The sequence below is a fragment of the Drosophila takahashii genome, chromosome 2R (genome assembly GCF_030179915.1).
Source record: "Drosophila takahashii strain IR98-3 E-12201 chromosome 2R, DtakHiC1v2, whole genome shotgun sequence".
In the NCBI taxonomy this organism is placed as follows: Eukaryota; Metazoa; Arthropoda; class Insecta; order Diptera; family Drosophilidae; genus Drosophila; species Drosophila takahashii.
In genome coordinates, this window is record NC_091679.1 from 36,825,192 (window position 1) to 36,851,944 (window position 26,753).

At 43.0% G+C, this 26,753-nt stretch overlaps 4 protein-coding genes across 4 annotated transcripts in view; 1 reads left to right on the plus strand and 3 right to left on the minus strand.

Annotated features, from left to right (window-relative positions):
* The window catches only part of Trpm (transient receptor potential cation channel, subfamily M), a 53,265-nt gene extending 41,882 nt beyond the window's left edge, over nt 1-11,383 (minus strand). Inside the window, exons 1-2 of the mRNA XM_070213406.1 lie at nt 11,196-11,383; nt 9,278-9,621 (exon numbers count right to left, since the gene is read on the minus strand). The gene's annotated coding sequence lies outside the window, so the exon portion shown is untranslated. The remainder of the gene's footprint in view (nt 1-9,277; nt 9,622-11,195) is intronic.
* A 978-nt stretch (nt 11,384-12,361) lies between these two features.
* LOC108068386 (G patch domain and ankyrin repeat-containing protein 1 homolog) lies at nt 12,362-13,586 on the minus strand. Its single transcript, XM_017157910.3, has one exon. The coding sequence runs from the start codon at nt 13,504-13,506 to the stop codon at nt 12,496-12,498; it is 1,011 nt and encodes a 336-aa protein (XP_017013399.2). The 5' UTR covers nt 13,507-13,586; the 3' UTR covers nt 12,362-12,495.
* Nucleotides 13,587-14,902: 1,316 nt separating this feature from the next.
* On the plus strand, nt 14,903-21,290 carry Xpc (DNA repair protein complementing XP-C cells homolog). Its single transcript, XM_017157996.3, has 6 exons — nt 14,903-15,432; nt 15,489-16,303; nt 18,151-20,093; nt 20,152-20,619; nt 20,676-20,844; nt 20,900-21,290. The coding sequence occupies exons 1-6, from the start codon at nt 15,239-15,241 to the stop codon at nt 21,175-21,177; spliced, it is 3,867 nt and encodes a 1,288-aa protein (XP_017013485.2). The 5' UTR covers nt 14,903-15,238; the 3' UTR covers nt 21,178-21,290.
* On the minus strand, nt 21,021-25,626 carry LOC108068433 (uncharacterized). Its single transcript, XM_017157997.3, has 5 exons — nt 25,588-25,626; nt 25,393-25,502; nt 23,979-25,307; nt 21,991-23,920; nt 21,021-21,153 (listed from the first exon to the last, which is right to left on the minus strand). Exons 2-4 carry the CDS (start codon nt 25,435-25,437, stop codon nt 21,992-21,994), a joined length of 3,303 nt encoding a protein of 1,100 aa, XP_017013486.2. The 5' UTR covers nt 25,438-25,502; nt 25,588-25,626; the 3' UTR covers nt 21,021-21,153; nt 21,991.
* Nucleotides 25,627-26,753: the final 1,127 nt, after the last annotated feature.

The window sequence follows — 26,753 nt, forward strand, 5'->3', positions numbered from 1 at the left end:
TAATATACCCTTTTACTCTACGAGTAACGGGTATAAAAATCACGCACTTAGAAGGGTCCTAAAAATTTTTTAAATACACCACAATTTTTATTAGCCATTGTAGTTTACAAATCCGTAATGATTTTTATTTTTTGATTTTTATAATAAAACTCAAAAAATAACTGTTATTTTTTGATTTTTATGAATAACAGTTATTCCCTTGACATTTTTGAAAAAATGAAATAATTAAAAAAAACATAATACCCGTGCTTTTTATAACTTACTAAAAATTTGTTAAAAAAGGCAACCGCGCATATTTTATACCTATATTTTTTTAAAAATTTTTTTACCCACAAAATCGCCATAAATCAAGTTTGAGTTTTATTTTGATCACGACGATTAACTGTTATTTGTCAACTTTTATTATAAAACTCAAAAAATAACAGTTATTCTTTGAGTTTTACTTTACAAATCAGAAAATAACTGTTAAAGTGTGATTTTTAAAATAAAACTTATAACAGTTACGTTCCCTGGTATCCTCATAAAAGTATTCTTTTTACATGCATTTAAGATTTTCTATAACATTAAAGAACGTTTGACACACACATTTTAAGTTTCAATTAAAATAAGGTTATAAAATCATGCACATCCCCAATACATTTATTATCTAGTATGTATCTCGGCTGTTCATTTTCCCAATTTAAATCTATCTGTCTGTGAAAAATGATGGCAGCGGGGGTCTGAGCCATGTAAGATGAACGTTGCTTCATTTTATTCAAATTTGGGCTCAAATTAGAAGTTGAAGGCCAGATCTAAACCAGCATTTGGGCCGAAATCCTTTTTTAAACGAGTTTGCTGGCCCAAAAGACCATAGACAAAAAGACGGGGCGAGCAAAGTAAATACGTCGGGCCAAAGTTGGTCGACGACAAATTGGAAGACTGAAAGTAGCGCAACAAACGCTGCCATAACGACAATGGGACAATAAATTTAGGAGTATACCGGCAGCACAGCCCGACAACCACCCACACGCCAGATGTGAGGCAGTCCTCCCAGTGCGACGACATGTGCGAGTGCGTATACGTAATTTTCTATGGTTCGAGCAGCAGCAGCAGCAGCAGAAGCAGAAGCAAAAGCGATGGCACAGACAGCCCCTTTCAATTTATGCAACCATCCGACAGCAATTCGCCTTTAATGGCAGGCAACAAAAGGCAGCCCCGAAACCAGATGAACTGGAGATGAGGATGTGTGGTATTTGAGGTGTACGGTACCTGGTTTCTGGTACCTGGAGCAGCAACCTGAGAGGGTTTCAATTAGCGGGCTTTGTGTGCCATATGAAATGGTACTCGCACGCAAATGAGTTGCCTGCAACTTTGGCGACAAACCGGAGTTTTGCCTCGCGGCCAACTCATTAGCATACACTAATGGGCGCCATGTGGCGAATCCGCATCCTGCGGGGATCCCAAGACCCCAAGATGCACTCCTCCTGCATTAAGAGATCTCGAGCAGGTGGCCACAGCGACGCACAAATCACGGGTTTAATTGGGGGAAATGTTGATTTAGGACTGCAGCACAGAGGAATTTCAGCCAAGAGACAAATTTGGCCAGCCGTTTGTGTCGTGCTTAAGGAAAGTGTCCTTGTAAGTAAGGCACTTGAAAAAATATTAGGTATTCAATTAAATAGTTTTTAAAGTTCCCTGCTTTTAATATTGCAATACCTTTGGCAAGTTGCATTTTGGGCCAATTTTCGACTATTTTAACAATTCAATCTTAAACGCGCTTTATAATTATTTCCGAATTTCTGAGTTTTTTCTTAGCTTTCGATGTCAAACCGTTTTTGATACAAATTGATCTTTCACCCAAAAGTATTCTTATTTTATCAGTAGTTATAGAAAATTTTTATAAGCAAAGCTTTTCATAAAATTAATGTTCGATTTTGAAAAGGTGTAGTTTTTACATTTTACATTTTTATTCGTAAGTTTTTTCTTTGAGTGTTCGCCCTCTTGACCCTAATGCCAAAAGGTAAGCTGCAATCCCCCGCAAATAGTCCAGTTGTCCCTTTCCTCGCGGGAAGTGTTTGTGTTTGTTTTATGAGCTCAGTTTGCTCAGCTCTGGTTGATTTCGTTATTATTATTGCCGGGTAATGTTTTATGGCCATTTTGTGGCTGTTTTCACACCCAGTCAGCCAAAGACCACAAAGCCACCGATCAAAAACAATCAGGGCAGCCGGCGCTGAACACTTTTCTGCGCCACGAAAAGCAAACAATCCACGCACACCGGAGATTAGCTCTAATGGAGTAGCCATTCCAGTTTCGGTTTCAGTCCACAAAATAACTGAACAGATCCCATCGCGGAATTTACTCCCCTGTTTGCATTAGCAAATGCATTGTGTACTCCCGTCGGGGGCTTTTGTATTGTGTGTTGAACAGATTAACGATTGGATATTTAAGGTATATTACGGCTAACTTGTTGTTCATTTACAGTTGGCCAACAAAGTATAATTTTCTAACTCATTAAATGGTTTAATACATTAAATGGTCATGAATCTTATACAAATATCTGCAGTCCAAGAATCATTTCAAGTTCATTATAGAGTATTTAATGGTTGTCACAGACTACATTCCTTTCGTAAATTTATATAGCACATGCTTTCTGTTTTTTGTGTCCTCGCTCTCCATGTGTTGCAATGTGATTTATCAACCATTTAATGGTATGTACAATGGAGGTGAACAAAACCGAGGACAATTAAATCGGAACAAAATGAACCCTCGCAATTTATCGATGATCAGAGTTATTTGATTTCCCTCATTTGAGATACAACTTTTTTATGCTAATTACTTGGGGATATAGCTTTATGGGATCCACAGCTTAAATGTCGCCAACAGACGTTCAACAACTAACTGCATTTACCACACATTCGACACTTGCCACATGTGCCAACGAGTCGATATTGGCACACTAAACTAAACAGCAATCAATAGACGCCCCAAGGACACTCCCGCCGCCATCGACTTTAAATAAGCTAATTTACATGCACACATGGAGCTCCTGGTGGCAATTTGTAAGCGTCGACGACAATGCCAGCAAATTTACAGCCCACGGTGGCAGTTGCAAGTGCCGCAGCTGCACATTAATGGCCTCGTTGGCATCCAAGTGCCAGGCCCTCCAGATTCCCCAGATCTCCCCCACTCAGACCTCAGACGATTGTGGTTTGTCTTCAGTCAGCCCTGCAGATGCTGCTTGTTTTTGCCATCAGACATCAACTCATTATCGAGCAGGGGATTGAGCAGTTTATCCAACTGTTGCACTGGTTGGTATTGGTATTGGTTTTTCGGTTCAAGAGAGTTTCATGAATTAATTAATTAAGATTCAAAATCGGAAACACAGGATATAAAATACAAATATTTTTGTTATGGGAATAAGACCAGCTTTTTGTTTTTAATTGGGATTTAGATTTTAGGAAATTACATTTCCAAAGCGACACTTGCTTACCAGATTTGCATTTATTTTAAGACAAAAGAGTTTAGACACTAGAACAAATATTGTATAATGTTTAAAAAGTTAACAAGAGCAAAAACAGAAAAGTTAGATTTACACCAGCTTCACTGTTATTCAATGGCTTTCCACTTTTCATAGCACACTTTTGCGAGCAGCGCATTAAAGGTGGCAACTTCGGGCGTCAAAATGTAAAAGCAATCTCAGTTATGGGCAAACAACAGGTACCAGGTAACCGAGTGAAAGGACGCAGGTGAGAGCCGTAAAATTCACATTTAAAGGCAGCGCACACAAAAACGGGCTAAGTGTCCATGAGTCGGAGCCCCATAAACCAAACTGAAAGTATTTATAACATGCAAACAGGCGGTGGACCATGGTCATTTGCATGCTGACCCCACAAATATGTGCATATGTATGTGTGTGTGGGGAGAGTGTGGAGTGAGAAAGGGACTGAAAGGGGTCAGCGCCTGCAAGTTAATCACGTGCCATGAAAAGTCACGCATACTTCGCCACTGGCGACCCCTGCGAAAAACTTTGAACATGGGCAGACAATTTCAAAAGTCGTGGAATCAGGACAGTCGAATACATGCCAGTAAATGTGTAATAATGCACACGAAAACGACCAAAAAAGGCAACCATTGCAACGAATTGAGGTTGCACAAGTTTTGGAGGTCAGAAAACAAAAGTTTAAGACCAACAAGAGCACAAAAACCAAACAACCCTAAAACTGCAGTCTGAAAAAACACACAAAATTTGTTTCCCTTAAGAAAGCCTGAATTTAAAGCACTTTTTGCCCTCATTTACTAGGCAAAACATAAAGTTTTTCAATTTCATTTGATATGACGCGAAAGCAACGTAGCATAATTGCATCCAAGGAGTTCTTAAAGCCAGTCATGGACATCCAGTCCGTTCCAATAGTTCACTTAACTCAACCATGTTACGGCCATAGTGGTGGCTATAAAAATGTCCAATTCCGACAATGCGTGTCAAGCTCATGGAAACCAAAGGAATTTTATTTGCGACCATTTTACGACCGGTTCCTTTGATGGCAATAACATGAACTAGCAAACTTTCCACTATTTATAACACTCAATTACCGACTGTGATTCTGAAGCTTGTGCTTAGTACGAGTTATTTGAATATTGAATAATGTATGGTCAAGAATTCCTATTGCAATAATTTATGGGTTTAGTATTGTGCTTAAAGAAGTGTAAAACGGTTGCTGATATTGCAACGCATGGTAAAATTATTAGAAAGTTGGCATTTTACAATACTCTTATTATAATAAAAAGTTTATAAATTTAATACATTGGTTAAAGAACAAGTCCAAGACAATTTTTCCTTAAAATACAGAAATTTAACCAATGTGAACCCCACTTTTAAAACACAATTTCCCAAGGTCAGGCAGTTTTCCTTGCCATTATGTTTTTACCTATGTTTGAATTTCCCCATCTTTTGTCCGGGCCTTCCTTTTCACGGGGTCACGCGCATAAATAAATTTAAAAAGCTGTCCCATTCGTTGCAATGGCACGTCAACACTTTTCCCCGGTCCACTCCAGACGTGTAGTGGAAATAAGTTTTCCACTTTCTTATGCACGTAACTTCGGGTGCAAGTTTTTGGTTTAGCTGACATGGGCAGTGTCTAATGGGTGAGCACTATCCAACGGGGTGTTGGATAACTTGGAATTCGGGGACGAGAAGAGAAAGATGTGTGTTTCATGCTCAGGAATTTGGCCAAGAGGCTTATGTTAGGTTCAAAGGTGTGTTTGTCGATTTAATGTGAAAAGCTTGTTTAAACTTTAAACCGATTTTCATATTTGCAGAATCGGGCAAACGAAACAATGGCACCCAAAGCGAACAACTGATCCCAAAACCCAAATCGCCAATATGCCGCCCCTGAATAAACGGTGGGTGGTTGGGTTGGGTTGGTTTGAATTGGATTGTTTGGGTTGTGGGCAGCAATTCACGGGATTTGCATTTAACAGGGTCCGCAAATGCGGACTGCCAGGAGCCCCATGTTTGCTAATACTTATTCCATACCACCCAGACACTCAAAACGCTTTCCCAACACAATGAATTGCGAATTGTGTGCGGCTGAATGGAGCCGAAGGTGCAGGAAGCAGTAAAGGGAGCGGAATATAAAACCTATTACAAAATATGTTTGTGTTTCATTAAAAATTTAAGACCCTCCGCCAACGAAAAAAAGCAAAGCGCCCTGTTTATGACATGCGACAAATTTATTTTGCCCAGACCAGCTGTATTAAAAATTCTTCACTGATAAAGTTATAAAAACGAGCATGTTATGTTGTGACAGAAAGCGAGTAAGCGACTATTTTATATTATGCAGGAGCATTAAGCACAAAATCAAAAAATAAAAGACCCTGTGCCAAAATCAATATGAATATAACCTATATGTTGTGAATATGGAACACGCTAATATTTTTGTTATAAGCACTGTATCTGAGAAGTGATATAGTGAGAAGAGTAATTTGTGTTTTAAATTTAAAGATTATCTAATTGTTGATTTATAACTCCGATTACCATACACGATGCTTATAAAGTCGATTAGCCTACAATTTGTGTTTTTGATTTATACTTTCTGTAACACTATAATTAAACAGTTTTGCAATGAAATGTGCCTATGGAAGTATGCTTAAATAAATAAATCACATATAATGATGCAAAAATCCATTAACACTACAATAATGAACATTTTCTCTAATTTATTTGATTTATTTCTTAAAACTAGGTGTATGAATTATTCTTAGTATTTTATATCTCACATTAACAATCTGATAATAAATCCAAAAATTCCAATCGATGAGACCAAGGATAGTTATTGGTCCGCAGAATGACAGACCATGTAATATTGGCAGTCATTAACATCAGATTCATTCGATTGGCCATCAATATTTGGATTAGGCCAGCATATTTTTCGTTTGTTGCTGGTTGGCGAAAAGCCAATAGGAGTAATCTATATTTTATGTTCAGATGGTCAGCTGTGGCACCTACTTTATACGCAAAGTGCGCCCCTTCCTTCTCGAATACTTTGAGATATTAAAGGCACGTGCTCCCAACTGATACGCTTTATTTTATCTCTACCAATAAACTTTTAGCATTGCATAATACTTTCATTTCATTTATTTACCGCAATGAAGTGCATTCTGTTTGGCACTTGTGGTAAATATATTTTTGTTTTGCCTTTCGGATCGTATATCAGTCTGGACATTTTAATTCGATTCTCTAGGTGGGAGAAGAAAACTTTCGCTCTTGATTTTATTGCACAACTGGATAAGTGAATTGTTAAAGAGATTATTCGGTTGTTATCGCATTCGTACGGTCTTATCTATGACGGCCTCAGATTATGAAGAATAATAAAATACATTTTAATTGCACACCGAAGTCAAAAACCTTTTGGATAAAAAAATGTTTAAAGTGGCTGACGGCCTGTGTCAATAAAGAAGATTAATAGCCATTAAACTGATGCACTTTTAAGCCTTAAATAAATTAAATATTGCAATTAAAGCTTCACGCATTAAGAACTTTATTTTGTTAAGCGAATTTATTGGTAAACAGGAGGCGATTTATTTGTTTACCTTTTAAGCACATATAAATCATTGTAGGAGGCATTAAGATACGACAAGATTCCCCCGTTCCATGACGCAATTCGCTTGAAAAAGCGATGCGTGTGCTTAGTTTTCAGTGTATTTATCTTAATCAGGAAACTCAACTTGCGAACCTTGAATTTTCTGTTTGCCCTGTCGCTCCAGACGTCCCACCTAAGTCTAAATCTGAATCTGAATCTACGGGTGCAGATGTATATTGTATCTTGTATCTGTAGCTTTGTATCTTTGTATGCTCTGCCGTCTCTGTCTGGCTGTGAGTTTTGTTTGCTTTTGTTTTATTGCGACTTGTTGACGTTCTTATTGCCGCTTTCTGCCTGTTGTTGTCGGATTCTCAAGTTAACCAACTTGCATAGCAATAAGGCGATATGAATATGCGATTCTGGATCCACTTTCTGGCTTTGGCCGAGGATTTTGCCAGCCATTTTGCCACGTCTTTGTTGCCACCTCTCGAGGCACTTGCATTTTGCGCCAGATTCACGATGACATTGTTGCCAACAGCCTGTCATAATTTTCAATTTTATACCGCCGGGCTTTATGCTCACCTCAGCGAGGCTCCTACGGACTATGGACTCCGGAGTTTATGTATGTACGTACATATATGCGCACTCGTAAGCCGCAAATGTTTGCTCTACGTGTCTTTCTGACGTTCTCCACTTTCCCGGCGACTAATGCATTAAGTCGATTTCGCGCTCCAATGGATTTTGTGGCCGCTGCCACAAGTTTTGGCATCCTTCTAGCCGGATATGTGTCGCCTTGGCTGAGCCACTTTTACACGCTCAATCGAATGGCTCTCCACTTTCTATCGACCGAGCGACTCGACTCACTGACTGAATGACTGACATTTTTGCCACATTTAGTCTCGAGAGTCAATGGCACGTTAATAAAACGTCGCCAAACGAGCTGGGATTTTCGCATTTTCCGATAGTTACCCGTTGGCTGCGTAGGAAGCTGGCTCAACCCGTAATCAGGATTCAATTAGGCTTCTTTCACTTTTTTAAAGAAATTTAATCAAACTTCGCTGACCTTTTGCACTGCTCCCGGAAAAGCCAATTAAGAGTGGCAACAATGAAGGAAAACACAGGCTAAAGGGGGGAAAATCGAGCGGGAGCTTCCATAGCCCGGGCTTAATTAATGTATCAATCTTTTTGTTGTAGCTGTAGCCACTCTACGGAATGTCAAGCCCTTCATGGGGCAATTAAGAGGCTATTGAAATGTTGACACTGGCCGCAACAGGACACTTTTCGGGGTTAAAGTTTGGCCGGGAAAAGTTCGAGCGTGCCTTTGTATATTTTTTTGTTAAAGGACTTTCCATCATCGGGCGTGTTAACAAGTCGCACGCACATTATTTCTAATTTATGTGCATATTTCAAAATGCGTGGCCTTGCGTGGGAAAAAGCAAAAAACTAGGGAGAAAACAGTTGTCTGGAAAGTTGGGCCGTCCCACTAAATCACATGCATACGTCTTGCGAATGAGTAATATGGGGCCCGTCACTCGGTCGTCAGTTGGTTTCCCCCGAAAACCCCAAGAAACCTCCTCTACCACTAGCCTGCGTCTTATTAATGTTAATTACTGCTGTTGCTCTACGCAAAGCTCTTTATCCCTTTAAGCCACAACACATTTGCGAGCTTGCCAACAAACTTCAGGCCTAATTTCTGTTAATTTTTTTTCCATTCGCCCTGCCACTGACACACTCACATCCATGGGCGTCGCTTCAAGGGGGGTCGGAGATTTTCGGGCAGCAATTTATGCCGAAAGTTTTTGGCAAATTGCTCATTTCAAGCACCGTTTGGTATGCAACACCTTCGCGATATTAGAAAATTCCTGCAGGTGAGAGATTTATGCCGCCATGGTCCTGCCAATTACACACACACTCGCGGATCTCAAGAAATTTTGATTCCTTTTGGCGCTCTTTAAGATCAAAATATTTACCAACTTTAAATTCCTTAAGAAATAAGGGATATTAATTATTATTTGTTTTGAAAGCAAATATTTACTTGAAATTTAAATTCAGTTTCTTATTTTAGAAAATTAAAATTACAAACCATAATAACCTAATTTATTTAAACTTGTGATTCTATTTAATTTTTTGTTATTTCTATGTATTGCATTATTTCTCTCTGTGCACAAACACTCACTAGCGTCCTGCGAATTAATTTGCATTTATCTAGCTGGTCTTACCTGGGAAAACACTTAAAAGACTCGGAAAAGGCGGCCAGGCGGAAAACGTTGGAGCAGTAATACTTGTCTCAGGGTATAGTTGATGCTGAATGAACGAAACTGTGGATGCTGCCGTTTTTTTTGATGATTCTGTTGCTTCTGGGGCTCTTCTCGTAGACACTATTAAGACCTGGATGCCCGAATATTGGATCAAGCATGCTTAAATGTGTTTTTCAAGTTCATGCGCTTTGTATTGCTCATTTCGATATTGTTGTTTATAATTGTTGTAATTGCTTTTATGGTTATTATGTCGGTCTCCGCAAAATGTTGGCGGGGTATTTGTATTTATTTTTCGGGTAAACAATCTAGGGGTTAAACGCCAGGCATTTCAGATGTTTAGCAATTAGGAATTTTCAAATAATATAATATCCGAGTGTTTGCTTAGTTTCGTTTGATTGCAATTTATTTTAACTATCCGCAGATATTTCGGTTCTAGTTTTGCGGCACAAAGGAAAATGGAAATTGAAGGGCCCTCAGAAAGAAGAGATTTTCCACTCTGGGGGGTAAATACTTGACTTTTGCCATTGGCATTGCCATTGCGTTCAGGCAATGACCCGGAAGTTTTGGCATTTCATTTATCTCATTTCTGCTATCTTCGGTCCGCCTCTCCTGGTTTATTTTACAATAATAAACATTTAGCATTTTCATTTTGGCTCTTGTACATTTGTTTGGTTTACGATTTTTAAAGATTTACGAGTTTTGTTTGCTTGGCCTTCTGCTAATACAGTTGAACTTCTATAGCTCGAAACATTAATGGTTATGACTTGTGGTGGAATTTTACTAGATTTAAGTAAAAATATTGAATAACATTCCCCAAAAGGGAATAACGTCTTGCTTTTTCAAAGTCGATTTTGGGTGACTTTATTCGAGGAAATAAAAAAGATGACTAAGAAAAGAGCGACTCACTTTTATTTTTACGAAAATACTTTTAGATTTAATATTTTTCATTTCATTCAACAAGTTGAGCATGTATAAATTTGATGAATATTTCCATAAAGAAGTTAAACTTTGCGTTTAGAAATTTAAAATGTAAAAATTACTGTACGAATCCGAAAGATAATTTCACTTAGGCGAATGAGACTGTTCTTAGAAAAACATAATCGCCTGAAGTAAATAGAAGTGATGACTAAGAAGGGACTGTTTAATTTTCAAAAAGTGTACAGAGCTTGGAACAGATTCGCAGCATTCCAGGGAATCGTTGAGATAATAAAAATATTCTATTTAGTTTTTTTCCGATTTGTTTTGCCCCTCGCCACCCCCCGCCTCACTTGACTGGTTATAGCATTGTGTTGTCTAAATAATAGAATCGAATGGGGCTAATGGGAGGGAAATGCCGTGTAAAAAGTCCAGTGGCAGATGCAGATGGGGGTAGGGGAATAGTTCAATAAAAAATAAGCTGTATCAAATCAATTCATATCACTTTGATGTTTTAAATGTTTAATCCAAGAGAATGGCTAAATAATCCAAACTAACCAAAATTCTATAGATGTTCCAAAAAATAATGAAAAATCAAGAAATCAAGTCTTTTAAGATACCCCCTTTTTTATCCGCCCCTGCAAAAGTCCAACAAGTTAAGTTCATGGAGAGGGCCCTGATCGAAGGGGGTGGCGGTGGGGGGTTGGAAAAAGAGGGGGAGGCTGGCAATGACGATCGGAGAGCAAGAGGGCCATACGCAAAGAGAGAGCGGAGCGAAGAGAGCCGCACGATATGTACATAGTTCAATGCAAAACCAAACAAATCACCGAAATAAATGCTACGAAAATAAACCATAAAGCTAAGGCCCAAGAACATCGGAGCGTATATTAAATAATATTGCAGAATCTCATGGGAGAAACCGAGCTATGGCGACGATTTGTAAGCGTTTTTTGTTATCACCCACGGTGTAATCACATGGCCGCGTTATTTAGTTTAATTATTCAGAAATAAGTAAGTGTAATTTTAGCCAACGGCGCGTTTTTGGGCTTTAAAGCTGGTAACGGGACACGGCACACGGAGCGACACAAAAAAAGCACTGGCACACGATAACGCTCGTCGGCATATTTGTTAATTATTTTAAAAATTATTTAAATGCGCGCAGCGAACCGCACACATTGGAGCACCAACAACAACAAATTCGAGCGACGCTCGGCCGCAAAAACGCTCTCACACACACACACACAAGAGCACGCCAATCAGCTGTTCGTGTTGATCGGCGCCAGGGTTGCCATCGCCTCGAAATTCGGAATAAACATTTTGAATTTCAAAATAACTTCCGACCGTTGAGCAAAGCGTTTTGCCAGTCGCTTTAATAATTCACTTTTTATGCTGTTTACCTAAGTGGAACGCCTGTTTGCTGCCTTGCTGACCTTGGGGCCGCACCACTCACTCCCACTTTTCGCTTTTAATTGCCGAGCGTGCGAGTACAACTTTAAAACACGCACTGCTAACTTATTTTTATTGCACTCCGCGGCCGCCTTTTGCTAACGGTACGAGAAAACGGGGAACCCCAAACGCACAGCAGTCCGAACACGACTGAGTGCAGGATTTCGGAGAAGTTCCTTTTATACCGCTACGAAGCGCGGGGCCAAAAAGCACGGCACAAGGACGCAGGCGCAAAGCGAAACCGTGTCAACTCGCGTCCTCAGGGTCAGGATGTCAGGGAGAGAGCCGCGGAGCCGGAGAGAGAGCACATGCAACAGCATTGCCCAAGACCCACACTCCTCCTAACAATTATCCGCATCCTGAATCGCATAACCAACTAGGTTAGCGCTAGGTGGCGCTGGAAAGGATTAGGATAAGCAAGGTCGATAAGAGATCAAAGGAGTGTAAAGGAAATCATTTTAAATTTTATAATTTAATTTTTAATGCTTAGAATTCAGAATTCTTTTTTTCTAACCTATTATCAAATTTGCATTTGCCTTTCGGCCGATGATTAATGGTTAAGCGGCTATAAAAACTTTTGCTATTGTCTTGTGAAATACAAAAGTACGAAAACAGTTGATCATTTGTGCCAGTCAGAAATTCTTCTAAACTTTATCAGTACATAATTCTTAAAATCTTTAAAAGTAGTGTCAATAAATTTCAAGTTTATTATATTAATGTTTTAATTAATATTAATTTAACATCTTAAAGTAAAATCCTATTCAAGTACACAAATATTTTACAATTAAATCACCATAAGCTTTATCTGTAAGACAATTTTAGCTTAATTCCCTGCGCAGATGCCGCTCCCGCTTCCATTCTCGCACCTTTTCCCGCTGCATATCGCTCCGCGTTCGTCTCGGCTGGTAAATGGGATGCCTTCTTCTCACAGCGTTCAAGTCAAAGGCTCCAAAGTGAGTGACCTTCGCCACCGGCTGTTCGATTCCCAAGCCAGTGCGTTGCTTGCGAAGAACCGTCTTTACAGGATACAGTCGTCCACTTTGACTGGGTCCCAATCCGTGTTCCTGATCCCAGCCCTGTTTCACCATCAACTGGAGGCCCCTATTCTTGGCGGATATATTGAACTTGTGCAGTTTGTGGGCAGGCAGGGCTTTGAGATTGAACTGATGCACGGTGGAGGTTTGATGCTCGGGCCAGGGGGTCTCCTTGTAGTCCCTTTTGCAGATTTCGCAGTAAAATGGGCTGTTGACGTCCATTGACTCATACTCATCACTGGCTTCTTCGGGAATGGCTAGAGTTTTCAATAGTTGCACTACTTCCGAGTGCCCCTTTCGCTGGGCCAGCTTAAGAGCCGTATTTCCGGATTTGTCTGTTGTCTCCACATGGACTCCCTGCTGGAGAAGCCAAGCAACGGAGTCGGTGGCTCCTTCACAGGCGGCCATCATCAGGGCCGACCAGCCAAACGAATCGCGTGTATTCAGATCCTCCTCAGAGATCTCCATTTGGGACAGCTCCTCCACTTGGTTACTGGTTGCCAAACGGAAGAACTTGCTCTTATCAAAAGGCAGTTTGGGCTTCTTGGCAATGCGTTTTGTTTCCTTTAATTTACTAGAACACGAAACTGGAACTCGACTGGTGGTAGGAGCATCCAGCACTTCCTTGTAGAACTCCTGAGCCTCCGCTCCATTCAGTCCATCAATTTGGTGTTTAATCGCTTTCGGGCATTCGGGGACAATATACGGATCTCCTGCACGGACGAACCGCTTCAGCTGCAGTGGCAGTGTGGTCAGGGCCAGCCAATTTGGATGCAGTTCTCCGGAGGAATTCATTTTTATGAAAATTTCAATTAATTTTGTAAATAAACATTGAATGGGAGCTGCCAACCTATTTTTACTAGCGCGCTGCCAACCGATTTTTTACACCATTAGCGTTTTGGCATTAATACTCGATACGCTTATTGTATATTCGATACGGCCCAGTTATCGAGTTGAGTTAAATTTAAACTGTATTTAATTAAAAACAAAAGGAAATTATTTTTATTATGACCTTATTATGTTAAGTTATTTATATAAAAATAATTATTTTTATAATAAATATAAATTGTTTTTCCTTAATTAAGTAATTTCAGGAAAAAGTAAAACCAGAAATTTTGAAAACTTACACTACCTTACAAAGTTTGATTCAAAGAATTTTTCACAAGATATTAGCCAATGACAATTTTTTTTAAAATCAAGTTTGTAGCACCTTCTACACACAAAGATCTGATATAAAATATTGTGACGAAAAAGGATATGGGCACTTCCAAAAAAAAGTCCACCAAGCCAAAAACCTTGAAACTTGAATAAAACATATTTCCACATGATTTTGCCCCGATATTAGTTTCTAATTAGTTGGATACTGAGCTGAACTACAAATTTGGATTATAGTTTGATTATTTTTATGACAAACCCCACCAATATACGCAAAAATCAGTTTTTGGCTATTTTTTTGTTATTTTTTGGACCTGTCTTCTGTTGTTAATTTATCCTATAGGAATGCTAATATGTGGCATTTTTTTGTACTGAATGCTTCATTCACATGCTAAACTATTAAGTTAAAAGCAAAACATCCAGTAATTGAGAGATAGAGGTAAAGAAATCCGCTTTACAAAACAGTCGGAAAAAATGTCCCAACCAAATGTGGTTGAAACTGCATAAAAAAAAACGGCAAAGAATTTTTGAGTAAAACCAAAAGCATTTCACAGCGACATGTTTGAACAACATTCTAAAAAAATCGCATTCAAATATTCCATCAGAATTCCCTAATTTCTGGGAAGTTCATACTTCCCCGAAATCCACTTCTATTTTTGTCCCGAGCGAATACGGCAGTTTTTTACCGATATCTTAAAAACTAAAAGTGGTACAAAATCAAGATTTTTACCAAAAATAGAGCTTGGGAAGAGTGAAAAGAAAAGCCCATAATTAAAATTAAAATCCATTGTTTTACAATTTTTTTTTCAACTTTAAAGGTGTGCAAATGTCCCGAGCGACATTTTGGAAGTGCCCATATACATTCGTATAAAATAATTCACTTTTATAAATTTTTTAATTTGTAATTTTATTTTGTTATTATTTTTATAATTTTTTTTCTATTAAAGTTTGGAGTTTATCCTATTTTTAACTGATAACTTCGCAGTGCAATTTCCACTCAAGGCCGTGCGCATTGCTAACTCTGCTGTTAACGCGTCACTGTTAACTTAGCACGACACAGCACGAACACGAATTGCCAGCACGCACGAAAACACGACACGAAAAAAAACCCACCTCTGGGCCAAAAAGTCGGACATACTTATATTGCAAGCGCGAAAATGTGAATTTCGCAATTGATTTAAAACGTCCAAAAACCGAGCTCAAACAGGCACAAACTTGTCAACCAAACAAAGGACCCCAGGTGGACAGGAGGCGGAGCGCCCAGAGGATATTCTTGTGTAACGCGTGCCCCAAAAAACTGCGCAGTAAAAATCAATAAGCAGGAGGCACGCATCGATACATAAATGTAAAGCGCCCCCGAGGAGAAGGGAAGATGTCCGACGAGGAGGAGGATTCCGTGTCCGAGGGCTTCTCGGCCAGCGAGGACGAGTGGAAGCCGAGCAAGGACGCCAAGGGAGGCGAGTCATCGGACGACGATGACAGCGAGTTCGATGAACTGCAGGCGGAGGGAGGAGGAGGAGCCGCGGGCTCCAGCGGAAGATCCTCCGCGGTAGCTGGAAAGAAGGGGTAAGTGATTCCCACAGAATCCTCCAATAACGCACCTAATCCTCCTGCCCCCGCAGCGATCACAAGCCGCCGAGCGGCATCAAGGGCTCCTCGGTGAAGAAGCGCAAGCCCAGTGGTCAATCCCTGCGCTCCAAGCTGTACAACAAGTACCGACCGCCCCCAAAGACCTTCGCCACTTCACCATCCCAGCAGCAGCAGCAGGATAACTCGCCCCGCGCTTCGGGTTCAAAAAACGCGCGAACGCCCAATGAAAGCGGTGCACGGGATCAGCACGACCCTGCTGATTCCAGCAGCGAATCCAGTGTGGAGGACTACCTGGTGAATCCCGCCGATCTCGATCTGCACTCGACCTTCTTCGCCGGCGGCGGCCAGAAGGAGAAGGAGAAGTCGCCGGCGCCCCAATTCGATTGCAATGCGGGCATCACGAATCTCTCGGACTCCGGCTCCGGATCGGAGGACAACAACGAGAGCAGCTTCGAGGACAAGGCGGGCAATGCCTTCGACTTTCGCGGTCTCCTGGAGAACGCGAACAGCCTGGAGCGCACCAGAGATGCCCTGAACAGGAGGAATGTCACGGCCACTCCGCCGAGGAGTCAGGCCGCCACGATGGATGTCAATGCGCTGCTTGCATTGGGCGAGAACCAGAACTACCAGAGTGTGGTGGAGGTGGAGGAACGGGAGGGGAATCAGCGAAGAAGGGCTGGAGGAGCACGAGGAGCACCACCGGCTGCGCCCCCGTCCCTGGATGAACCGTCGCGCCTGAGCAAGACCAAGTCGACGCGGATCAAGCGCCACACCAAGACGCGACCCGTGTCCACTGTGGTCGCCAATGGCGGCGACACCGATGATTCCGATTTTGAGGAAGTGGCAGGTAGGCGAAAATGCAAGTAGTTCGAAGGCCGATCTCCAGGAAGAGATGGCGTTGGCAGGAGGCAGTGGAGCATGCTTACCCAAGTTGGTTGTGGCGCTGGCATTTCTGGTATCTGATGAACAAAAAATAAGCTTCCAAATTGCTCTGTATGAGACTGTGTAGTTTTGTTTGTACTAAGTTTATTTGTCGATGTGAAGAGATAGAAATTACTAACCGATCTGTGCAGTTGCGGTCAGAATAAGAGCATGATTTATATGGAATATATTCAATTATTAGAGATATTATGTTAAATGTTTTGTGTATAGCCATTTAATGTTAAATTAATGATAACCATCCGTTTTCTGTTCATATTTATCTAAATATTAGAGTTTGTACCCAACAATACATCCTTTTTACCTTGAAAATTGTACACATAACTCAATATATAGAAGCTGCAACATGCAATGCTCTTATTTCGACCGCAACTGTATGCATGAATGTACATTTGGAAGAGCCGCGTCAAAAAAATGGCCATGAATCTACAATATACCTATTTACTGTAACATATTGTTAGTCGATTAGACTGAGGAACTAGCGTACGAAACGCTGAGAACGCTTTATCCAGCAACTTGGCTTACTAACCTACTTATACCCACTAACCAGGCCATGAGTCCGTTGATGCATGCCCTAAATTCGGGAGATGCCAAGCCAAAATACCCAGTTGTCCGCGGGACAGAATATAGAACGTCGATAGAAAGATTCAATGGAAAACTTATCATAAAAGCTTGTTAAAATCAAACAAAGTTTCTTTTTCAATATCAAAGAAATCAAAACGAAATCAACCAAACATTTTTAAACGTTTTTGCACTAGCTTAAGCTCAATCTGCGTGTTAAATGGATGAAAAGTCAAAGCCATAACTAAATGTTTACCGAATTCTAAACGTGGTTTAAATGTCTGCACACACACAGCTCGAAATAATCTGTTAATCTACGATACTTTACTCAGAAAATGCATTTATTTTGATTGTTTTAGTGAGTTTTCAATTTCAGTTTGCCACGCGAAACACGTAAAAGTCCAAAAGACTCCAGTTAACCAAATCAAAATGATGAAATACAAGAGGATTTTAAACGCAAAACCAGTAATATACAAAAATAATTTTTAATAGCTAGTAAAATGGCCTAGTCAACTATTTGTGTACTTACTTTATGGCAATTGCAAGTGTTTCACAGAAATTAACAAGTAGCTAACGAATTAGAACTGATGTTTAACGAATTTACTTTAGCAAAATTGTATTCACTTAACATACAAATCTGCATGCAGAGTACGACATCTAATTAATTAACGATATACTCTCGAATAAACGATGCAATAATAAATCCAATGAAACTCGTAATTTTAGCGCAATTTAGTGAATGTTGATTGTAATTAACTCAATGATTGAAATTTAAAATGCACTTTAAATGATATAAATAAATAAATGCAAAATGTTGAAAGGAATCCATGCTCTCTGTCTGGGTGTTTTTAGCCTGCCTTCCCTGCCCGATCCTCCCGCATAATCATCAGTGATGGGAAGCTCTTAGTTACTAACATTTATATTACTTACTGCCCAAAAATTTTGATATTTTTTATTAATTAATTACTCTAAAAATATCTAAATAACTTCTTTGTATTACAACAATGTAATAAGATATATTGGAAAGTTCCTTTTTATTTTCGAAATTTATAATTGAGTATACAATATCATTTTTAACTTCTAATATCTTTTGGGACATATATGTCCCCACAGATACAAACTAAACCCTTTCCATCACTGCATATCACTCAGATCAGTGCCACATCATCACCCCGATTCCGATTCCCTTTGCAGATGCCGATCTTTCCAGCGACGAGGACGACGGCGGCACGCCAAACATCTCCGGCGACCTGGAGATCCACGTGGGCCTCCAAAACATGCGTCCCACCAAGGAGCAGAAGACGCAGCATGAACTGGAGATGGCCCTAAAGCGTCGCCTCAACCGGGATATCAAGGACCGCCAGTTGCTGATGCACAAGGTCAGCCTGATGTGCCAGATCGCCCGCAGTTTGAAGTACAACCGCCTGCTGGGCGAATCAGATACCCTGATGCAGGCCGCCCTTAAACTCCTGCCCAGCCGGAATGCCTATCCCACGGAGCGGGGCACCGAACTCAAGTATCTGCAGTCCTTTGTCACCTGGTTTAAAACGGCCATCAAGCTGCTGAGTCCCAATCTATATTCCGAGCACTCGTCGGCCAGCAAAGAGTCCATTATAGCGGCTCTGCTGGAGCAGATCAAGCGCAAGGAAGCACGCTGCAAGCAGGATATGATCTTCATATTTATTGTCCTTGCGCGGGGAATGGGGATGAACTGCCGTCTGATTGTGAATCTCCAGCCGATGTCGCTGCGTCCGTCGGCTAGTGATTTGATTCCCATCAAACTTAAGCCGGATGAGAAGAACAAAAGCCAGACGGTGAAGTCGGAGGAGGAGAGTAGCGAGGATGAGGAGCCCAAAAAGCATAAGAAGCCAGCGAAGGCAGCAGATGCAAAGCGGGAAAAGGTTGGCAGTAAGGCAACAGTTTCCAAAGAGGCTGAAAGCAAAAGCAGTGAGAAATGTGCGAAGAAGGAGAGCAGTAAACCTGTCAGCAAATCTTCTTCCAGTTCCAAAACCACAAAAAAAGCTTCAGAAACCAAGGATACCGAGGTTGTAAAACCCAGTCTCTCCTCAAAACTGGTTCAAAAATCCAAACATAAAAGCAATAGTTCCAGCAAGTCCGATACTTCTTTTGAAGAGAAACCATCCAGCTCTAAACCCTTAAAAACGGAACCTCCTAAACCAAATACATCCAAAAAAGAGGACAAAAAGGTTGTGAAGCCAAGTCTGTCCTCCAAATTGGTTGGCAAATCAAAAGACCAAAAATCTGATACTTCATTTGAGGACAAACCAAGTACCTCGAAGGCGGCTCTTAGTATTTCCCCCCCAGTGGCCAAGGTCAAACCACAGTCGAGCCTGCTGAAAAGGGTCACCACTCAAAATATTGCCGAGGCAGGCGATAGCAAGAAATCCAGGATGGCTCCATTGGAAGCCTTCTCTCCAGTGGCCGGTCGCACACGCAGGGCCGCAGAGAAACGAGGAGGAGAACCAGAGGAGAAACCACAGTTGATTGGATCCCCAGTCTTACCCAAACTTGTGTTGTCCAAGGTGAAGCAGCTGAATGCCAAGCACAGTGATGCGGAGAATGCCAATCCGTCGGAGAAACCTTCACAGGAGCAACCGCGACGGCGAAGCAAATCCCCCAAGGTACTCATCTCTCCGACTTTTCTGGGCAGCAAGTCCGCTGCAGTCGATCCCATTCCAGCTCCTCAAAAGAACCAAAAGAGCCCGGATACCAAGGCCCGAATTTCTCCCAGTTTTCTGTCTGAAGCTGTGCCCAGTCGTCAGCTGCGAAACCGAGGGCAAAAGTCCAGTTCATTGGCCATTCCCCAGTTGGACGGTGGCGACGATGTGCCGCTGCCGAAAAAGCGCTTACGCCTCGAGAAGCTGAAGAATTCACAAGATTCCGATGAGGTATTCGAGCCAGCCAAGCCGGTGAAGAAGGCGCCTGTGCTGCCCAAGTCGGTGCAAAATCTGCGCAAGGATCGGCGAGTGATGTCCACGGATGATGAGGGCGGTTCGAGAATTAAGCGGAAGTTGGACGCCTCTGACATGTGGGTGGAGGTGTGGTCCGAGGTGGAGGAGCAGTGGATCTGCATAGATCTGTTCAAGGGAAAACTGCACTGCGTGGATACGATAAGAGTGAGTTTATATACTGATTCTATATTCTATACCTGATGTAAATTTCCCAACTCCACAGAAAAATGCAACGCCAGGATTGGCCTACGTCTTTGCCTTCCAGGACGATCAGAGCTTGAAAGATGTGACCGCCCGATATTGCTCTAGTTGGTGCACCACTGTGCGCAAGTCGCGTGTGGAGAAAGCTTGGTTAGATGAAACCATCGCGCCTTATCTCGGGCGTCGCACCAAGCGCGACATTCAGGAGGATGAACAGCTGCGCCGCATCCATGCCAATAAACCACTGCCCAAGTCAATTGGCGAATTCAAGGACCATCCGCTTTATGCTCTGGAAAGGCACTTGCTGAAATTCCAGGGTCTCTATCCGCCGGATGCGCCCACCTTGGGCTTTATCCGTGGCGAAGCGGTTTACTCCAGGGACTGTGTGCATCTTCTGCACTCTCGCGATATCTGGCTAAAGAGCGCCCGTGTTGTTAAGCTGGGCGAGCAGCCCTACAAAGTGGTCAAGGCGCGTCCCAAGTGGGATAAGGTAATTAGCTTGCATTCTAAACAGTATTTACTATTTTCTAATTATAAATCTTTCAGCTCACTCGCTCTGTTATCAAGGACCAGCCACTAGAGATCTTCGGCTATTGGCAAACGCAGGATTACGAGCCACCTACGGCGGAGAATGGAATTGTGCCGCGCAATGCCTACGGCAATGTGGAGCTCTTCAAGGCCTGCATGCTGCCCAAGAAGACGGTGCACCTGAGATGTAAGGCAAATATTTCTTTATCGATCGTGATAATCCAATCCGCTATTAATTTTAGTGCCTGGTTTGATGCGCGTCTGCAAGAAGCTCAATATCGATTGTGCCAATGCGGTGATTGGCTTCGATTTCCATCAGGGCGCCTGCCATCCCATGTACGATGGCTTCATTGTTTGCGAGGAGTTCCGCGATGTGGTGACTGCCGCCTGGGAGGAGGATCAGCAGGAGCAGGTCCGCAAGGAGCAAGAGAAGTACGAGGCCCGCGTCTATGGAAACTGGAGGAAACTGATCAAGGGTGTCCTCATTCGCGAGCGGCTAAAGAAAAAATACAACTTTTGAATTGCCGGTCCTCTGATTTATGTTCGTATTATTGTTTCGTGTGAAGTGATTTTGATTTTTTTTTACTTGAAGCATGTTTTGATTCCAATAAATTGTAGGCTTTGAAAATTGTTCGAATTCGTTTATTAATCGATTGTTTAAAAGTTGGTTTTCGTAACTTTACATAGCATAGGTCGTTAACTTTTACTTTTATTTTACAAAATTACTTTGTTTTCCGATTGAGTTTAGAGATTTTTTAAGATACAGAACGTCTAAAGATAATAAGATCATAGTTAATTCGGTTATATTCAACTTAAAAGTATAATCTTAATAAGAGCATGGAATGCTTTAGCAGACTAGTGAAATAAAGTGATATCAAACCAAACACTCTGCGTTTGATCATTTGGCAAAGTGCAGCTACAAACATGTATGAATAAATATAAATAAGAGCTTAATTTAAAATAAGAAAGTACAAAATCCGTATACGTACAAAAAGAAGACTTTGGTTTTACAATTTGTCATCCACCTTGAGCAAGACTACTTTTGAGTTTTTGGATATATCAAGTGAAGCTTTCGTGAAATTTGGGGTTGCATATTAAATAGAGGGCATGGGGCGAGAGATCTTTTTTTATATAAGAGGCGAGTCCAAATACTTTTGGAGAGTGGAAGCTTTTCTTTAATGCTAAAATGGAAACTCTAAATAAGGTTATGGGTTTCTGGTTAAGTCAAATATTTCATCATCATAAATCAAAATAAAATCTAGCATGGAGATAGATACTCAGGAAGTTGGTTAACTTAACGGGTAGTCCAAACTGTGGGAACACTAAGGAATACCTTACGCCGGCATCGAGGCAGTCAAGTTGGCGCCCGAGGATCCCGTGGAAACAGAGCCATTCGGAGATCTCTGGCGCTGAGGGCTGCTCTGCGCCTTGAGGTACTCCACAAACATCCGCCTGGCCTGATTGAGCACCCGGGTGACATCGTGTTTCCTCACCATCTTATCAAAGTGCATGGCTATCTCGTTGTAGTCCATGCCGGCCTTCATGATCGTGTTCCGGTGCTGCAGCAGCAGGGTGAGGCAGAGAAACATGAGGAAGGCATTGCCTCCGCCGAATTCCGAGGGCGGAGGCAGCGCAGCCGCCGTGGCATTCAGCCCACTGACCCCATTCAAGTGGCTTGAACGCTGCGGGGATCTCGTGTAGGCGCTCTCATCGTCGGCATTCGTGGCGATCTCCACCAAGGGCGACACCTCCACCAAACTGGGCTCCGTGGAAATGGGCAGGATGACCTCGGGCAGACTGCTGCTGCTCCGCATGCCCAGCGGATTGTGGCCATCCGTGAGAAGTTGGCTCTCGTCGATGAAGGGATTAAAGGCATGCGACTCGTTTTGCTGGACGCTGTTGCTCTTGGCCGCCAGTCGCTGGCGACGACGCATATGCAGCTCGCTGACATCGGGACAGGTGATGATCTCGTTCTCCTTGAGATCCTCCACCAAGTCCAGTGCGTCCTTGTCCAGCTTCTCGTACTCGATGTCGTCCCGCTTCTCGGTCTCCGTGAAGGGCAGCCCGAAGACCTGACGATCCAGATTTTCGGCCTCCAGGCGCAGCTCACGAGTTATGGCCGTCGTCATGGGGTAGTACTCCTGGTCGGGATCCTGTTCTTGATCCGGTGTGTTCGAATCGTCCGGTTCGCACGGATGATTGCTCTCCAAATCCAGCTGCAAGTTGTAGCTACTCAAGTCCTGCGCCTGTTGAATGGCCGTCGCGGCTGTTGAGGCACTCCAACTGGTCTCCGGCAGCGAGGAGGAATCCGACTCGTCCAGGGAGCCGCCCATTCCGCTTTTGGTGAGCTGAACAAGCGGTTTGGTCACCGAAGCCGGAGCTGTTGGCTGACTGGCAAATCGATCGGATATTCGATTTTTATTTATAGTTGCAAAATTTAGGAATTCGTTGAAGTTCTTCACAAGCTTTGGCGGCATCTTCCGCTCGCCATCGTCCTCCGCTTCGCCATCAAATGAGAGTCCCATGCGACTAGTGGCCGCCAGCTTTTCCTTGAGATCCTTGAAGTGGCCACCGCTGGAGTTACTCACTCGCTTCATACTTTCGCTCACTTGGCTGGCATTCGTGGCCAGCTGTTTGGCTATGATATTACTAACAGTCAGGATATTATTGTGCTGCGCCTTGGACTTTCTCTCTCTGGGATCCTCGTCTAGGTTTGAAGAGGAGGAACTGCACAGAAAAGCGCGACTCGGCGAAACAGGAGGTGTCACTTTTTCTGGCGCCCTCTGCGCATCATCCTTAAACGGATTGGTTTCCAGGAAGCTGGGCGACTCCTTCCTATCAAATACATCGTCATCTTCGGTCTCCTCGCCGGCGGACAACTCTTGGGCCGCCTTCACTGCCGTGTTGTCCATGGCGCCCTCGATTAGCGCCATCATTTTTGTTTCGTCTAGGCTCTGATGAACCTTGGAAGAAGTGCGTCTCTGGCGGCGAGCAGCGGCAGTCGCATGACGCGACATATTGTCGTCCAGGCTGTGATTCAACCGTTTCGTATTGTCCAGGGCTTGACCACCGGTGCCCAGCGATGAACTCAGTGAGCTTAGAGAGGCCGAGGAGCTCTGGCGGCGCAGAGCGCATACTTTGGTGTAGGGATTCTCGCGAGGCTTGGTCAGCAGATAGGAGGGACTGGTCGGCGTAGCACTGTACGAGCTGGAGAAGGTGCTGGCGCTGTTGGGCATGGAGGCCTCATTGATAGGGATGAATTCCTGTGGGAGAAGAAGGGTTAATAGTTTACCAGTGATAGGTATTTTACATCAAACGAACCTTTTCAAAGAGCGGCAGCTCAATTTCCCCGCCGCTCCGGTAGCGCAGCGAACTCCACTGCACCTCCAGCATGCGCAGGGCATCCTCGAAGGGGAACTCCCGCTTCAGCTCCAGCAGCAGCCAGCGGTAGCAGAAGAGCAGATCGTCCGCCTGCTGCGACTTGAGGTACTCCCAGAATTCGGGGTCATAGAAGCTCAGTGCCTCCGTGAGATGGGCAAACTTCTGGGTCATGGCAATCCCGTCCAGCATGAAGTTGCCGCGCACTCGCGCCATTATGGCACAAAAGCAGATGTAGGCCTGCGCCTCGTCGTTCATGGTGACCAGCAGAGGGGAGGCAATGTCCGACATGCCCTGGCAATACGACACCGTCGGGTGATTGAGTGCATAGGTGGTGAGGATGTTGAAGAGCGCTGCGATATTCTGATTGTCGTCGCTGCCCGCATAGAACGGATGCAGGCGGTCCGTGCGCAGCACATCCTTCTTGACCATGCTGGTCACGTAGGCCAGCTCGCCGGCCACACTGCCTCGCTTCACGGCCGCCTTCCAGGTGTCCCGCAGGCGGCAGTACTGCTCCGACTTGCGACGCATGAACTCCATCCGCTGATGGCCGTCGAGGGCCAGCCCATTGGCGCCACCCGGGTAAACGTTGAGCAGATGCTTCCACACCACGCGCCGCAGGCTGGGATCAATGCCGCCCAGGAAGATGACCCTGTGCAGCTCGTCCTTGCGTTGAATCTGGCCCAGGGCGTCCAGGAACAGCCGGAACTCGCTGTCGCACATGGGCGGTCGTGGCGGTAGGTTGGCCATGTGCTCCTCCGACAAATTAAACGCCTTCTGCACGATGGAGAAGGTCTTCTCCATCTGGTTCAGGATCGAGCTGCCCAGCTTGGTTTGCATGTGCTGCACGTACTTCTGGGAGACGCCAAGGGATTGCAGAGGTGACATCAGCTCCCGCGTGGCGGGAGTAGCAGCAGCAGCGGCAGGTGCACCAGCTACCGAGGAGGATTTACCCGGAGAGGCCATGTCCCGCTCGCATTCCCTGACCACCGTAAAGGGTTTGACATCGATCTGCAGGATGAGGCAGGGCTCCGAGGACGTCTGAATGGATATGTTGTGGATCCGCAGGAAGGCCGCGTCCAGATCCCAGTCGGAGCGCACGGCCAGATAGATCTCGTTGCCCGCCGGATCGAAGGCCTTGTACTTGATACTAAAGTCCGACTTGACGTCGAAGGCCTTGGCGAGCAGGGAGTAGAGAACCTCCAGAGTGGTGATCTGCGGGTCCACGGAGAACTTGCGCCACTCCGGCCGAGCGGATGTGGGTTCGCATTTCTGTGCGGGATTTAAATAAGATATGATAAAGTAAGAGGAGCTCCTTTGTTGTCTAGCCCTTCGGCCGCCTTGAACTTTCACTTGCCTTCACTTTCACCCGAACCGCCTCCCGGGGACAAATGCCAGCCATGTTTTCCGGAGTCGAGTCGAGGAGTCTGGCAGTGCGACGACTAACTCAATTCCATAATTTCCTTCCTTCAAAAATAAAACAACAATTAGGAAAGGAGTTGAAATCAATCGATTTGGCTACCGATTTCTCTCTTGAACAGCTGATACGCACCGATAGGTTTCGAAGAGCATCGCCAGAGCGATTTTATACTTTTGGTATATTTTGAAAAGCTAAAGTTGTGACGAACTTGTAGTATGACAGTTAACAGAATTCTAAGTCAATTACTTGCATTTATTTTAAATATATATTTATAACTTTTACTATGTAAGTAAATAAGGGAGAGTGGGGGAATTTCGTCAGCATTTTTTCAAAGCTATTTTATGTCCATCTTGAGAAACGTTATCATATTTCTATTTTTATTGTTGAATGCGGTTAGCACCAAGCTTTAAAATGTGACATTCCCCCATTTTTTTAATTACCTTGGTGATTTATAAAAAATTAAAAAGTAAAACCAATATACTGGGGCAATCTCGCCACATAGGGGGGTAAAATCGCCACACAACTGGGGACATTTCGTCACCTGAAAAATGTAGGGAACTTTACGCCTGTAAGTATGCTACACAGATCAAGCGTACCATTTTTGTTGACGTCCTATATTTGTTGCTGCTGCCGGTAGTCTGTTCGTTAGCCAGCTCGTCAAATAAAAAAATATGTATTTAAAATAGGTCAGAATTTACCCTAAGCATAGGGTGGCGAAATTTCCCCAGACAGTACTTTTTTAGAAATAATTATTTTTCTTCCGAAACTAGGCGCGAAGTTCAAAATCACATTAGCACATTATAGCACTGTGTATTATATAAAAAATCGTGTATCTTATTCTTTTTGAATTGTGGCATACAGAAAAAATTTCGTTGAGAACTAAATGTAGCTTTTGATCTGTTAAAACACATTTAATGTTATAACTTAATTATCTTGGCCTTCTGTGCAAAACAAATGCATTGGTTGGGTCTGGCCGTCTTGAAGGACTAAAACAAAAAAATTATATATTTTTACGACTTACGGATTTCGAGATATTGCAGGTGACGAAATTGCCCCTGTGACGAAATTCCCCCACTCTCCCATACGTTTTTTTTTATATAAAAAACTAGACCTATTTTATGATCGATAATTTTAAGATATTGGCCTGATCAACATTTTACAGGCCTTAAGAGGATCCCAACAATATATCATTAAACATTTTAGTTTTCCTCTTTTTTTTTTTAACCAAAATAAATGTTGATTGTAATCTAATTATGATTGTAGACGCTTTTATTTGACAGTGGTTCCTAAAATATGAA

Coding starts and splice junctions, on each gene's coding strand:
- Xpc (XM_017157996.3), top strand. CDS start 15,239: ATGTCCGACGAGGAGGAGGATTCCGTGTCCGAGGGCTTCTCGGCCAGC. Junction 15,433..15,488: donor GCGGTAGCTGGAAAGAAGGG/GTAAGTGATTCC, acceptor CTGCCCCCGCAG/CGATCACAAGCCGCCGAGCG. Junction 20,094..20,151: donor ACTGCGTGGATACGATAAGA/GTGAGTTTATAT, acceptor CCAACTCCACAG/AAAAATGCAACGCCAGGATT.
- LOC108068386 (XM_017157910.3), bottom strand. CDS start 13,506: ATGAATTCCTCCGGAGAACTGCATCCAAATTGGCTGGCCCTGACCACA.
- LOC108068433 (XM_017157997.3), bottom strand. CDS start 25,437: ATGGCTGGCATTTGTCCCCGGGAGGCGGTTCGGGTGAAAGTGAAG. Junction 25,308..25,392: donor CGGTTCGGGTGAAAGTGAAG/GCAAGTGAAAGT, acceptor AATCCCGCACAG/AAATGCGAACCCACATCCGC. Junction 23,921..23,978: donor AGCTGCCGCTCTTTGAAAAG/GTTCGTTTGATG, acceptor CTTCTCCCACAG/GAATTCATCCCTATCAATGA.